The sequence below is a fragment of the Heterocephalus glaber genome, unplaced genomic scaffold (genome assembly GCF_053883595.1).
Source record: "Heterocephalus glaber isolate CG9 unplaced genomic scaffold, H.glaber_assembly_v1.0 deba00001465, whole genome shotgun sequence".
NCBI classification, from domain to species: domain Eukaryota; kingdom Metazoa; phylum Chordata; class Mammalia; order Rodentia; family Bathyergidae; genus Heterocephalus; species Heterocephalus glaber.
This window is the reverse complement of record NW_028258312.1, coordinates 17,559,393-17,575,381: the sequence shown is the minus strand read 5'-3', so window position 1 is coordinate 17,575,381 and position 15,989 is coordinate 17,559,393. Positions and strand designations below refer to the sequence as shown.

The 15,989-nt window shown below is 42.0% G+C and overlaps 1 protein-coding gene and 1 pseudogene across 31 annotated transcripts in view; one reads left to right on the top strand and one right to left on the bottom strand.

The window, feature by feature from the left end:
- Cast (calpastatin) overlaps positions 1-15,989 on the top strand; it is a 133,694-nt gene that overhangs the window by 27,935 nt on the left and 89,770 nt on the right. For 13 of the 30 annotated variants that reach the window (XM_087180936.1, XM_004841708.4, XM_087180934.1 and 10 more), the window contains exon 3: positions 8,828-8,881. The exons of 7 other annotated variants lie outside the window; for them this stretch is intronic. In XM_087180936.1, coding sequence (XP_087037062.1) covers positions 8,828-8,881 — 54 coding nt within the window. Of the gene's footprint in view, positions 1-8,827; positions 8,882-14,434; positions 14,613-15,989 lie in introns of those variants that run through there. 10 more of the 30 variants (XM_087180942.1, XM_087180944.1, XM_087180941.1 and 7 more) reach the window with 4 other exon arrangements.
- On the bottom strand, positions 3,024-6,345 carry LOC101706441 (glycoprotein-N-acetylgalactosamine 3-beta-galactosyltransferase 1 pseudogene; annotated as a pseudogene). Its single transcript, XR_015438947.1, has one exon. The product of XR_015438947.1 is annotated as a glycoprotein-N-acetylgalactosamine 3-beta-galactosyltransferase 1 pseudogene (transcript).

The window sequence follows — 15,989 nt, the reverse complement described above, 5'->3', positions numbered from 1 at the left end:
TTCTTCAAATATTTTGTCTCCTTACCTCATACCTCTCCTTCGAGGCTACAATTAATTTTCCGTAAATTAGCTGCCTGAAGTTACTCCTAGCTCACCAATGCTCTGATTGATTTCTTTTAGTCCTTTTCCTCTGTAATCATTTTGGTTAAATTCTCTTTTTTTTTTTTTTGGTACCGGGGATCAAACTTGGGTCCTTGCGCTTGTGAGGCAGGCGCCAGAACCACTGAGCTAAATCCCCGGCCCACATTTTGGTTAATTTCTATTGCTCTGTCAAAGCTCTTTTCTTCTGCAATGTCCACTCAGTGTATTTTTTGTTTTAGATATTGTGCTTTCAGTTTCTGGAAATGGGATTCAAATGTTTTTCAAATGTCTTCCATGTCTCTCCTTAACACATTAAAAAACCTTTTATCTTAAAATAATTATAGATTCACAGGAAGCTGCAAAGGTAGTGCAGAGATACCCCTTGTAGTCTTCACCCAGTTTCCCTGTTGGTTGCTCTGGTATATCTATAGTAGAGTGATTAAAACTAGGAAATTGTCTCTAATGTGTACAGAGTCCCGTGCCATTTTATGACTTGTGTATCTGTGTGTAGGCAACACTGCAATCAAGATACTAGTCCAGGATCCCCAAAAACTTGTTTTTTGAACATTGTATTTTCTTGTAAATGGAAAATGAAGCTGTATTTCTTGTTTCCACACATGCCTTGTAATTTTTTATTAGGCGAACTATAGAAGTGAATTTTTTTTTGTTGAGTGCTTGCTTGTTATCGTTGCTTTCAGTTTTCTTGAGCTTTGTTCTGGAACACAATGAATTCAGTTGGAAACAGTTGATCCTTTCAAGGTTTGCTTTTAAGCTTTCTTTGCTAAGCCAGAGCAGCCTGTAGAAGGCTAACTTTTCTTCAATATCGACATGACCCTCAGTGGTCCCTGTGGAGCCCTTTGGATACCCTCCCGGCTCCTCTGAACTATCTTTCCCCAGATCCGGGGTTTCAGCACAGGTGTGCACAGTGCCTCTCTGATGCTCTCTGTTTTTCCGGTGCTCTCCCTGGTAAGTGGAGTCTCGTCCGCCTGCCCAACTCCCAGCTCCATCTCCCCCACCCAGAGAGACCGAAGCACCTCTGCCCAAATCCTCCTTGCTGCTGCCTGGAAACTCCAGGTACTCTGTAGAGGCAACTGCAGGACTCACCTCTGTTTCCCTCTCATGGATGCTGTCCTGGAATGCATCTTGTCCAAAGTCTGAAAAGCACTGTTTCATATAATTTTCCCTTCTTGGTTTTGACTTTCATTTAAGGTAGGAACACTCCTCACTTCTTAATCTTTCCTTCTGTAAAAATTCCATTAATGTAAAATGGGGAAACCTCTCTTGTTGAAAGGAGGGTGTGACCCAGTTTACAAAGTTATTTATCTTCTAAGAAGGTGCCTGAGCCCAGTTTTGATGTTGCATTGCTAAATCTTTCCCATTCATGAGCCTGACCTCTGCCTTCTTCTTTCTTCATTCACTGAGCTGGGTGTTCTCCAGATACTCTATTGTTGCTTAAATTCGCAAGTGCTGAAGAAAGTGCTGAAGTCATTTGTGCAGTCTCCTGACGTGACACTATGTGGCACCTAGAAAGGGTTCTTGCAACTACCAGAACATACACTGAGGTCAGGCTCATGCCTGCAGTTTTAATGACCTTGAAGCTCCCGCTTCTAACACCTGTGTGACAATGCAGGCACCCGGAGGACCCACCAGAGCAAAGAGTCCAGAGGAGTCTCTGTATTTGACATCTGATATAGGAATACAAGGACCTGCTATGCTGGCTCAGGCAGGCCACATCCACTGAGGAGGCCTTCAGTCACCAACCCCCAAAATGGTCCTGGGCTGTCTCCTTAGCTACCATTTCTAAAGCAATCTTAGTGTGTTTGGCTGTGAGCTAGATGTGTCACATTATAATTTTATGAAATCCACAGAGCTCACACAGGGCCAGGAAAAATACATGTTCCCACCAGTTAGAATTGCTGGGAAAAGTACTGTAAAGATTGTCAGCAAAGTGTTGAAGAAAAGATTAGTCCTATTTGTGTAGTAAGAAAAACAGCCTCTCTTCTCCTACTGTATTCTCTCATTCAACGCAGAAGTGTTCATAGAAACTTTTTAACATCCACTGGTCTTCTCATGAGTTAACACAAGACCCATGACTCACTGGTTTGCTCTGGGTGCTCAGTCTGTGCAATGACTTCCAGCTTCTCTCTTCAGAGCAGGGACTTCCAACTGTGTGGCAGGACTCGAGCCCCCTTTACATACGGGTCTAGTTATTTGAATTTTTCAGAGAGAAAGTTCAGTGTTTAGAAATGTTTGTGTCCACAGTCTCACAGCTGGCATTTGGTTGACCACAGTCCTTACCACATATGAAAAAGTAGGACCATTATCCTAGGGAATATAACAAGTACCTTTCCTCACGCAGTTACATAGTCACTGAGCCTCAGGATGACATGAGCCTTCTAGGGGCCTTTGCTGAGATTTCAGGCAACAGTGACAGCAACTCTTCACCTGGTTTGTGAAATGTCATTATTATTTTGAAAATATTCTTTTTTTTTTTTAATTTTAAAATGCAGTTTTATTAATGCACTTTGTGGTAAGTGCCATTGTTATTCTACCTTCTTTAAGAAATACTGCTAATTATTAATAATCACAGCAAACTTTTCATTAGACAATTGTGTGGAGGAGTGGTTCATATATATCATATTGCAAATAAATTTATAAACAATACTGAGCAATAGTACTTCCTTCTAAAATTTTAAGGCAGATCCGTTTAGCATTGTGTGTAACTAATGTGGTACACTGCAGTTTTAGCAAATTTAACTGTTGTAGTTTCTCAGTGACAATGATACACATGGTGGAGAACAGGTGACAAAATCTCTTTTCTAGTTCTTCTACTTGCCACCACTTTAAAAAACACAAGTTCTTATATAGATTTATATATTACTGTATCAAAAAACATGTAACAGCTTATGTAAAGCTTTAGTTTGCAGTCATTCATTTGAAAGATTTCTATACATCACTGGGATTTCAAGGTTCTGTGTCAGAAATGCAGAAGTCTTTCTTTAGTGCAATGTCAGACTTTTTACCTTGGCTCATTTGTGTTCCTTTCAAGGGTTCCCTAATTTTACTTTTGGATCTTCATTTTTGTTTACTTGACTTACTTCCTTTAGTATGTTCTGAGGTAGGGTGGGTTGATATCTATACAAATAACCATATGCACGAAGATGATAAACGAGGTATTCTAATTCATACATGGTTGTAGAATCAACATAGTGAAAAGAAACTGCAAGATCAGAACAGCAACCAGGGCCCTGTACAGGAGGATAATAGTTATAATTCCAGTACCAAGAGGTTCTGGGTAGATAATTTTTGATTAAGTGGTGTTCTGGTACAAAGGGATGAAAAGTTTCTTTTCCTGTGGTATCTCTGGAATCCCCAGCTTCTACATTCATAACTTCCATGCATTTTCCCAGTGCTAGGTCTTCGATAGAAGAACTATGTGTACATTTTTCTGTTTTAAATGCCTCAATAAATCTCTTCAAGGCTTCTTTGCTTAGTACATATCCTGCTCCTCCACTCATGTAACCCTGCTTTACAAAGGGCTTAAACCTTCTCCAAAAATAAATGGGGTTTTCAGGGCTATATTTTGAAAGAAGCCATCTCAAATTGTCTAGTATAACATATGTATTGTCATCTGCTTTCATAAACCAATCCGCATCTTCTAAATAATGGTCATGAACACACTGAAAAGCTTTAATTGTTTTCCAGTATAGTTGATCTCTACCTTCTTTGGTTTTTAATCCCACAGTAGGGAAGTCTTTATTTTCTTCTGAACTCATAAATAACACTTTATTACAATGTTGGCCCCATGTAGTTTTGACATGTTTGGCCTTTTTCTCTAGATTTTGAGGGCCCGTCATAACCCAACAAAGAATTTTAACTTTCTGGTACAGGTTTTCAGCGATGTCTGTGTTCTCATCTTTATGTTGCCTAGAATCTGCATTGAAGTTCATTTGTCCTTCTAGATGATTCTGTCCATCATCATCTGAATGTCTTGCATGAGGATCATTATGAAGAATATTAGGCTGGGTGTGACCTTGTTCTCCCAACAAAATACTAAATAGCTGAGAACATAAAAAAAATCCTTTTGCTGATCCACAGAGGAAGGTTAAAAAATTCAGCCAAGATTTAGAGGCCATTTCCTGAAAGTGTATTTCAGCACGTATGGAAATCCCATCGCACTATGTATGTCCCGGCCAAGGAGGGGAGAAGCAGCATAGAACTCCTTTCCTCTTCCACGCAGAAGTGCCCCAACACACACCCGGCTCGTCCATCCAGCAACAGGGAAACTGACATCAGCGGCGCTCCCTCTCGCCCCTCGGGGGGGGGGCGAAGAGGGGACGACGCAGGGCCGGCGACCTTCGCTCCTCTGGGCAGCCGCAGAAGTAGCTCGTGGCCGCCTGCTCAGACCACCGCGGCCGCTCAGACATCCGCCCGCCCGGTCGCTGGCTCGCTCGCTCCACCCCGCCCCACCTGAAAATATTCTTAAGACTTGAGTTCTGAGTCATTCAGTAGAAAATTTTTATTAAGACATACAAAACAGTTTCATGATTAATTGTTTTTATGCTTTCCTGCAACCCAGATACAACTGATTGAATCTGTGCGGTCTTTATCGAGCTTCTCTGCTGAAGCCTGATGCGTCTGTGTGTCCCTTGGCTGACAAACTCGGAACCTCTGTTGGAGGGGAGGGAGCTCACTTCCAGGAGCATGGATTCTTAGTCCATGAAATGAAGTCTGTGTATGGTCAGGGGTGTGCCTGAGCAGGAGGGCTCACACATTCTGTGCAAATGGACCAGTCTTGGTGTTTGGAGTCTGGATCCAGAGCATAGAGGATGGCGCCTCTTCTTGTCAGTCCTTAGGGATGAGTCCCTGTGACGCGCTGAACTGCAAGGAAGGAGTGACTCAGCTGGGCCTGAGAAGGGGATGTGGAAGGACAAGGCCAGGATGTTCCCGACAGTTCACTTTCTGTAAAATTCAACAAAGAGGCGGACATAAATATTTTAAAAATTTGTGATTGGTCGGCAAGGAAAAATCTGGATAGTTTTTACTTTGGATTTATGATAATGAAGAAAAATAATTTAACTCAAAATTTAAATTTATCATAGGATTAGCATTCTCATTTAACATTTGAGCCTTTTACTTTAGTGACCAGAACATAGCTGTGGTTAGGACAAACGCACCATGACCTTGTTTTGAGAGAGTCCAGTTGCTCTGGGTGGTGAATTCTCTTCTGAGGGTTGAGGTGGCCCTGTGCCTGCTTAGTGAATATGTAGATCTAGCCAGCGAGAGATGCCCTGGCTGGGCTGGGATTTCTCAGGGCTGATGCAGGTGTGGAAGTGGAGAAGACACCTGCAAAACTAAGCGCAAGGTAACACGAAGCCAGAGGACTTTGACAACTTGGTACCTAGACGCAAAAAGGACTAGCCAGGACTAGATAGTACCCAGTGAAGACCAGGAAGAAACAGATGATCCCAAATATGCCTGACTGCTGGCCCATTTTTAGTCCACATTACTCAAATTAAATATCTTGGCCTTTCATCCTGTTTTATCTCATACCATTAGTGCGTACCTTCCATGCATCTGCTCCACTGGCTTCTTTCTCTTCCTCCAATTTGCCAAGCCCATTCCCAACTCAGGGCCTTTGCCTGTGATGCTCTATTCATCTGGATGCTTCTCCCCTCTCCCAGCTGTACATGATTGCTTTCTTCATAACAGTCAGGTTCTAATCAAATGTCACTTGTTTGTCCATTCTGAAGCAGCCCTCAGCCAGTCACTCTGTTACTTTACCGTTTTATAGTCTGCTCAACACTCATCATCTCCTGAAATCTTTCCTTTAGACTTATTAATGGCCCGAGTCCATCTACTGGAATGTAAGCACTGCGAGAACAGAAGCTTTTTCTGTGGAATTGGTCATTAGATCTCCACTGCCTAGACTAGGACCCGGCTCATAGTTTATCCAATAAAGGAAGGAAGGAAGAAAGGAAGTCAGACAAAATTGAAGAAAGGGAGCCAGCTTGCATATACCACTCTGTAGTTAAACTCTGAAAATAAGGAGTCTGTGTTATGTATGTATATGTATTGTTAAGTTTTTTCACAGTATTTTAACTGACTGACATTGACAAAAAGCTTAACATTTGTTAGATAAAAATTTAACAATTCAGGCATAGTGACACATGCCTGAGTTCCAGCTACCGGGAAGCTGAGGTAAGAGAAACATTTGAGCTCATGGATTTGGGACCAGCCTGGGCAACATAATAAATAAAACCTGTCTCAAAAAAAAGAAAGAAAAAGAAAGATCATTTTTACAAATTGAACTTCCATTCCTTCTGAATGAAATTGGCTCTTTATAGACTAAGTGATGTAGGCAGCTCTGAGGACAAGCCAGTCTTGGGAGCAACAGGTCATACTCACAGGAAAATCAGGGAGTCCTCCTCAGCTGAGTTGAAAGACAGCCTCAGTAGAATTTTCTAGTAACTCATCTTTAGAAAATAGGCCTTGAGTTGATGTAGAGATAAAAGAAAAATCAGCATGTATATTAAGTTTAAATGTATGCATGTTAAGTTATTATTTTTAACAATGGCTTCATGAGAAGCCAAAAGAATGTTGTTTTTTTCTTCTCATGGCCAAATCACAGCTGACATGCTGTCAGTGGAATTCACTTAAAGATTTTTACATAGCAGCCTGGGCCTGATGTGTGGGCTTCGCTGTAGGGAATGAAGTCAGTAGGTCACCCGGATAGGACACAGCCTTTCTCAGTTGTAGCTGAGACCAACAGTTTGGCAGCTGTGACACACTGGACAATGACTTGAGTTCGCTGAGTGTCATTTTCTCACTCAGAAACAGGAGATTGGGATTGATATCCCTGTTGCTGTATTCTTTATATCTTACGTCCTCTGAATCCCTTATGCATTATGATTGTCAGAAGCTATTTAATGTACTTTATCACTTAAAAAGCTTTGCTATCTGAACAGAATTTAGGGCATGTCTTCCTCATCATTGCCCATGTCACACCCACAGTACTAGCTCCTTAACAGCATTTTTTGGTTTCTATCATGTTTATATAGGATTTTTCTTTCCTCGGATGATGGTAGTGAGGGTGTGCATGTCGGAGACTGTTTATTCTTCAGATAAATCCTGGGGCCTGCAACTGCAGCAGATTTCTCATAGGCCCCAGATCCCATGTTATAAAGACATGTCTACTGTGGTGCTCTTCCACAAGTACCCTGAGAGTGGACAGCCCGTGGACACATAGAGGTCATTCAGTGAGGCCAGCAAGCTGTTTTGATTTTTTCTTGCTAAGTCAATGTTTACTCTGAAAGAAAAAAGATTTCATATACAGCTTTCATAGCAGGCACTTTTAAAAATTAAGCAATATATATATGTCTAAGCATTTCTTCTAAATGTTGAAGAATGAGGCCAACTTTTTCTCAATTTTACGTATAATTTTTTTACTGCATACAGAGTGGCTCCATGTGTTACATATCAGCTAACTGATACATTACCATTCTTTGAGCATTTAATGTTTACAGCACATTAGCCACATTTTATAGGGCCGGTAGCATAATATCATTACTTTGAATTATAAAGCCTTAGAGTTTCTATGTTTGATTCTTTGGAATATAAATATTCACAAGTAAGAGATATAAAATATGAAGGCTTGCTGAGAGAGCAACTGTGTTTTTTTACCTTTACTTTTTTTCCTCATTTAGTTTTCCTTTTCTCAAATAGTCATATAAAAATATAGGAAAATCCCAAGAAGATCCTTTTTAAAAACTCTTTTAACCCTTTCATTAGAAAATCACCCCAAATAAATGCCAGGGATCATGCTATACATACTATTTTATAATCTAATTTTTCATTATATGAAATGGGAATAATTCATTTACTGAAATATTCTTTTAAAAGACTTGATTTTTTAATACCCACATGGTATTTCATCCTGTACCCATGTTATAATATAAGCCCTGTTACGGGGCTTTGGGTAGGTGAGGAAATAGGGTCTGAAGCACCCTTCTACCGTCTACTAGTTGTGAACATGGCCAAACAATGTATTGGTTCCTTCCCTCAGTCTCCTCACTTATAGAAGTAGCTTCAGTTTTAGATTGAGTAACAAGAAGATTTAAAAAGTTACTGCACCCAGTGTGTAAAACAGAGCACTCTGAACAATGTTCCAATAGATTTCATTATTAGAACATTATTATTGGAGCAGAATAATTATCTGGCACATTATTCATCCTCAAATATTCATTGTTAATTACAGTTATTGTTTTCAACTTTTTCACGTTAGAGTAATGACTATCTTGTATCATGAATATCTTTAAACTTTGAAAAGACTCTTGGTTTTTTCTTATCCTTTCCCTAAGTTGTAAAAGAATTATGGCTTTGATATATATTCTAAACCACCCACCATTGCACACTCTACAAAACTGTAGGAAAGAAGGCAGCTATTCCACAGTGAGTGGCTTCTGGAAATGTTTTATGATGGGAAATGACAACTGCCCATGTGAGGATTTTTGCAGTTCTCCACAATCATTGAATATAAAACAATGAGATTTGTCTAACTTGCTTTTCATTTTCATTATATAGTCTTCTGGAAAAGTTCTAAAAAAGTAAAAGCTTGCATCTCCTTTGGGATACTGGTCTGATTTTTGCTTAAGGAGATATTCATATTATTATGAAAACTTGCACTTGGCTATGCACATTGTCAAGGTGTGTTCCCTCACTGAAATTAATATTTTCTATTTTAAAGCAGAAAGCAGCAAGCCTCAGGAGCAGTCAGCCCTCCACAGACCAGGCCACCAAGGTCAGTCATTTCCTGAGGGTGAAAGACCTTTTCTCTCCTCTTCTGTACGCTATGAGGTGTCACCTGCCCAGTGGGTAGGGCCTGTGGAGGAGGCCAGCAGTGCTCACACATCTCTGAAAATATTTGAGCAAACTATCCTTTCTGTGTTGGAGGAGAGGATCTTTCTTTCTTTCTTTCTTTCTTTCTTTCTTTCTTTCTTTCTTTCTTTCTTTCTTTCTTCCTTCCTTCCTTCCTTCCTTCCTTTCTTTCTTTCTTCCTTTCTTTCTTTCTGTTTTTGAGGTCAGGGCCTTGCTATGCAATTCAGGCTGCCTTGAACTCTCCATGTAGTACTAGGCAAACCTAGTACTCATGGCAATCCTCCTGTCTCAGTCTCCCAAGTGCTGGGATTACAGGCGTATGCTACCACACTGGATGAGAGGATATAATTTCTTACAATGATTTGAATGATTTAAAATGTAGTAAAAACATTTACATTATAATGACTACCCAAATATAATAATGTGTTCAGTAGATAACATTATAATTACATTGGACTTCTGGACATCTTGTGAGTAAAATATTATCCTCTTCCTTCAGAAAATAATTCAGGATTCCTTCATAAGCATTAACCACATCAGGCTCTCCAAGGACTCTATGAAATTACCTTAGGTAATCCTTTTACAACCTTACTATTAATATTTCTTTATACCTAAGGAAAGCAGCGCTCACAGAGGTTGAGCAACGCAACACACTCACAAAGCCAGTAAGATGGAGGCAGGCTTGAAACCCAGTTTTCCTACACACACAAGGTCCTTAACAGTGCTAGATCCCATAAGCTCTCACAGAGCATTTTTTGTAGTACAACACCTCAAAGCTTTGCAGCTTACAGAAAGAAAATCACTGAAACCTTACTTTTCAGTAAAAGAAACTATAACATTAGCTAATAGTTTTTAGTGCATAACAGTTTTGTGTTCAGTCCATTTTAACTCTGTGATCTTCCAGTATATCCAGATTATCTGGAACCTTAGTCTATTTTGGGACTATGTATACAACAATTTATACAAGCAGTTTTTCCTTTGAAATCAGTGGCCATCCTGTGGAAGTCTGTGGACTCTTTCATTGGTGCCATTTGTTTCAGGAAGGGTTAATATTTTAGTGTCTCCCATAGCTCCAAGCCCCTAAAGTTGCCCAAATCAAGAATAAGCTGAGAAGTGAGAATAGGCTGAGCTCTCTGAGGTGAGGTTGGCACAGTAACATGGTTCCAATTTAAGATCTTGAGTGTGTTTTATAGACCTTTCCAAATCTTCATTCCACCACCCAGTAAAATGCTTAAAACCACTGATCATCTATTAGTTTTAAAGAGAGAATTTTAAACATTTGTATGTGGGACCAACATAAATCTCAACCAGAAGTCTGCTCTCTGTTAGCCTTCGTGCTGCTGTTTTCTAGGGCTTGTTCCTTGCTGAGGGGATGCTCGCTCACCCAAACAGACCCAGGCCTAAGTTTCCTCTTTGCAGTTCCTTTTATTGATCCCAATGAGCCTCAGAAGGAAGCTTTTCTTGTCAGAGCTATTGTGAAACTGAGATGGAATTAAATATTTAAACAGAGCCCTGGGCCTGGTACCTGTAGCCCTGGTGCTGGGGAAATGTATCTCTGCGGCTACTCTTGTCTGTCCTCATTTTCTGTTTTTTGAAGGTCTCAAAGTGGAAAAGATTTTCCAGACATTTCTTACCTGTTATGTTTATGTGGACCTGTATTTAGCTTACACCAAAATTATACCCCTAACAATGAGAAGGCTCCTTAGCAAAGCCCACGCACAATGATATTTAGGGAAGTCATTTGTAATTTTTTTCCAGAATTGCTATTGCCTAAACCTTTGGAGGTTAAATGTGTTGTGGAAAACCACACCTAGTGTTTTTCTTGAAAAGGACTTGACTTGAAAGTCATAGGAACCAGAAGGTTTTCCCTCTCACTTTTTCCACATAGGAACTTATCATCCCATCTCTGAGGTGTGTGGTTGTAAGGAATTTGATTCTTCTCTCAACCCTCTTGTCTTAAGAAGTTAGGGGTCGGGGTGCGACATAGCTGGGAAATGCAGGCATCTTAGCTACTTGTTTATTGTGTCATTACTTAAAGTCTGGCCTGAAATTATTTGCTTACCTTCTAAAACACTGTCCTTTCCCACCTCCATTATCATCTTCTTGTTGCTTTTGCTTACTAAGTTTTTCTAACTCATTTTCCTTCAGCAGTTTCCCGAACAGATTTACCAGGGTATGATTCTTCTCTTCTACCTTTCTCATGGTTTCAACTTGTACAGAGTTACAAAAGAAAAACAGTAGATGCTTGCTAATTTCTCCTTTTGATGCCAGACTGGAGTTCCTTCATATGAACATCTCTTTTAAAAATTATCATTCCCAGGCTTCATTGAGAAAAGCCTGGAATATTGGCATGTGTGATAACTTGAAGCCTTTTATTACACAATTGCCACAACACATACAGGTAAACTGATACTCTCTCAAAGCATTCAGAAAAGTCATGACTAAATGGTAGATATAACTGGCAGTGTGGATTTGTCCTGGTTTTCTTGGTTCTGGACACAGTCAGCCTGAAAATTCTAATAAGTGATAATTTCAAAAATTATTGCAAATACCTTAAAGTTGGTCTTCAAAAACAAGTATTTAATTTGAAGCTTATGTGCAAGCTGTGTATTATAGAATGGTTTCCACATACTGCAGAACTGTTTTATGAGAATTCTTACAAAATTAATAAATGTGCCCATAAATAGTGTCCCCTCCATGCAGTTCTGAGCTTAGAAGATCCAAAGCTCTTAAGTGGCATAGATATTGCTGATTCAAAATAGTTACTGTAAAATGGTGAATGCTTAAAATGCAATTTTTGGTAAACTGATAATGGGGACCAATGAGACTGTGGAAATTATAGACGCTTACTAAAGTCAGTGTGAAGATAGTTGTGATCCATAACTGCTCATGTAGTTATATTGCGTTCTCAGATAATTGACAGATTGTTTGGAAGCCAGTTTTCAAACTGCAATAGAAATATCTCTGTAGAAGACTCTGCTATGAAGATGCATTGGTTTAAGTTCCAACTAGAATCCACCCTGATTAGTTTAAGCCAAAAGGAGTTTCTAAAATTTCTTAAGTGATCTCTTGAAGGGCAATCTGAAGGTCCCCAGGAAGAAGGTGAAGCCTCACAGCCAGGGACAGTGCATACAGCCCTTGGGGGTTTCTCCTACTAACCCAGATGCCACCAAAGCTCAGCACCTCACACATTTAGGCCTAGGAGCCAGAAACTGCCACTGCCAATCCTAACCAATCAGCTACCTTCTTATAATGTTGATTTCCCTGCGGACAGCGGTATTTTCACGCGGGCCACCTCAGTCTCATTCTTGTGCAGCACATCGGATTGGCCAAATAAATCACATGCCTCAGTCATGCGATGGGGGAATCCAAGGATATGACTTTCCTGGATTCTACTTTAGGAAAGCGCATACTGATTAAAGGGAAGTTATCAGTGTGTGGTGAAGGTTTTCAAATGTGTGGCCAGCTGCCAAATGACAACTACCCAGCTGGGAGAGGAAAACAGAATTGCCTGATTGAACAATAGGAAAGTCATTGATGAAGTATCTCAGCAGCATTAGACATTTAAATAGAAGAAGGTGGAAATAACTTTCCTCCCTGCTAGAGAGATCTACAAAAGTGTAAATAGCCATAAGGGAAATAATTTGTGATTTGGGTCCTCTTTTCCATGAATAGTTCTGAGAGTTTTGAGAACACAGGTCTTACTTTTCTCGTCTATATTATAAGCCAGAGACTGATCAACAATGATATTCAGCATCATAATAACCCGACAGTACCCTCGAAACATGTGTGGTTTATGAGGTGACTCTTTTAAGATAGGCAAGCATTTTTGTTTTAATTATTGTTCATATACTTTGATGGCCTGTAAAAAGTGAAGTCGCCCATAAAACTTATCGTCCTATGGATATTTTTGCTTAAGACAAGTTTAAAAAGTCAATTTATTTTTAATTAAGTAAACAATACAATTATGGCAGATATTTGTATTATGTATTTTTATGTCAGTGTGTAGGTAGTGTGTAAATAACCAAACTTCAAAAAAATAAGATACAATCAGTAATTATCATATTTCAAGGTGCAGATTGAATTAGTAGCATTTTTACTGAGATGATTCTGATTCAGGAATTCTAGGTTGGTGCTGAGATTTTGCTTTTTAACAGCCTCCCACTGGCTGCTGGCCTGTGAATCATACTGTGAGTAGCTAAGAGGCCGAATTGTACTGAGTGTAGGTATTTAAACTGCCTGTACTTTAGGTTGCCCAAGCATAAACTGGAGAATCTGGTTGAAAGCAGATTCACAGTTTCCAGTGCAAGAAACTCTGATTCAGCAGGACAAAGGGATACCCAGGATTTCACACAGTATGGAAGGGGCATCTCCAGGTTTCAGATGCAGATTCTCTGGAGCCCCTCGTAGTAGGAGAAAGTAGCTCTGGCAGCTCAGAGGAGCCGCATCTTTCTCCATGTCCACTGAAGGCAGCCAGCCCTGTGCTCCCTAGCCTGCATCATAAGCCTCTGGAAAACTTTTTTCATAACCCTCGATTACTCATCTGTACCCTTCAGGAGCACAGAGATATGCACCTTCATTGCGGAAGACACAGCTGCCTGACACTCGGGACTTGGAATCCAGGCTTCATCTCTGCTAAGGCGTGGCCCGAATAGGTCACCCTGAGCAGCCCATGTCCCTGGAGAAATAAATACCAGAGGAAACTAGATGAGCTCAGGTTTACTTTGTTTTCTTTTTTAAGGAAATATAATACTAATAATTAACCAAAAATGAATTTTAAAGTACATTTTCATCAAGAATTATGGGAGGATCTTCTCAAGAAATTATAAAATACCAGAGTTGGAAGGCCTCGCACTTCATCAGTTCTATTTGGCACAGCTGGAGTGAGGATCCTCTGGAGGGAGTCAGGGCAACCCACCTGCTGTGACTGTTAGGTGGGGTGGGGGCTGCACTGCCGTGAGCGCACCCGCTACTTCTTCCTTGGGGCTGGTCGTCACCTGTCTTGGCTGGATGCAGCCCGGATTCATGACTCCCGTGTCCCGTGTCGCTAGCATGGGCCAGGTCTCTGCCCCTGAATCACTTCTCACCCCGCCCCGGCCCCGCCCCTCCCCTCCCCTGTGCTTTCTCCCCAGCTCAGGGTCCAGAGTCTATTGTGGTTGGTTTAGGATTTGGGGGAAAGTTAGCTTTCGAAGTTTCTTTTAAAATGCAATAACTTTTTTTCAAAAAAAAAAAAAAATTAAAGGGGGCTGGGGATGTAGCTCAATCTGAAAGACCTGAGTTCAATAGCCAGTGCCGGAAGAAAAATAAAGATATTTGGGGGAGTGTGTTTGCAAAGAGCCACCCACGTCGCTCCTGTCCTTTGCTGGTCTGGGAGCCACAGGCAGGAGTCAGGCAGAGCACAGGGCGCAGGGCGCTTGGGCCACCGTCTGCCGGACGCCAGGCCGGGGACGTCAGGCCACCTCCTCCCTCCGCCGTCCTGCGCTCTCTGGTTGGGGCCGCGGCGGGGGAGGGCGCCGGAGCCGGGACCCGCCCGCCGCGTCACGCTGGGCTAGGCTAGGGCTTTAACTCCACTGAAAGGCCGCTGCAGTTCCCAAGCAGGAATGCAAACATCCCGGACCTAGCTGAGGTCCCCTGGGCCCGGGAGTTCCCGCAGAGTGAGTACTGAGCTGCCTGCTTCGCTCCGCGCCTCCCTGTGCCCCGGGGTTGAGCGGCTGCGTCCGGCCCTGGTGTCCGCGGCCCGGACCCCGCAGCTGGCTCCCCAGGCTCGTTGCGCCCTTCTTGCGGTCTGGACTGGAGGATCCATTTCTTTCCAGATGTGTTCTGAATTCGATTGTGCTTCTTGGCTCTTCCTCCCTGCCCTGAGCACTGTTACTGGCCCTTCAGCTGCGAATGGATCTGTGATCGACTTGAAGGTTACAAAACAAGAGATTTGTGTGACTCGGTCCAAAGGCTGAAAGAAAAGCAGCGGTTCGGTCAATTTGTTTTGGCACTTTGGTCTCTGGGTCAGACCCCTTCCTCCACCCGCAGCCCCATCCCCACCCCCATGACCTCGGTTTTGGAGAATGAGCTCACCCTGACCTTTCTGTGTACCTGACACATGCTGGGTGTGGTGTGGCGAAGTGTTGTAACATGTTTCAGTTCTGTTTCTCTGAACACAAACTGAGGCTGTTGCAGGATAACAGAGATTTAGCCGTCTCTCCGAGAGTTAGGGCCCTAGCCTTCTCCCTATTTTACCATTTTACCGCTTGAGAAAATGAGGCGGAGCGGCACCCTGGCGTCTCTGGTCTTCTGGAGCCCACTGCTCCTGCCTAGGGGGCAGGAATGCTTAGTCAGCAACTCAGGGACTTTCCTCTGTTGGAGATGCCTTCTGGAGGAAACAAACCTCTGCATTGCAGGCAAGCTCTCGGAGGAGTGCCATGTGCTGTTCAAAGAGGGGAAGTTTGCTTTCTAATGAATAACTGTGGAGAGCTGCCTCCCGGTGTTTTGCTTGTAGGCATGGACTGGACTTTTGCACACTGATTTTTCAGTGTGCGAAAGGAATATTGAGTTCCTGGGGGTGTGGCGGGGAATGCTCCTTGGGCTCTAGGAAGCATAAAAGATTAAAATCACATAGTGAGATTTAGCAGAATTGTGCCGAGCTAGGAAAAGCCACATCTGTAGACTGGTGGAGTGGGAAGGGATGACCAGCAGCAGTGAGACTATAGAGGGACCCGTGAGTGTGCGTGAGGACTCTGAGTGTTCGTTACAAACAGGTGTGTGCGTCGCAGACTGTGAGACTGTTTAGGAAACTGCGAATTCTGGCGCTGACGGTGTCGTTCACAGGCTTGGAGAGGATTCCCAATGCGTGAGGGCAGGTGCCTGACAGGGTTAGTGGTGAGCTTCGGTTCCCTGATCTCTGCTGGAATTGGCTGAGTGCGATATCTCTCTTGAATGGAAATTTAAAAGGAAGCACATAAAATAATAATTGGGAAGAATATAACCAAAAAGAAAATTAATCAGAAAAACATGAATAATATCCTTGAACTAGCTTC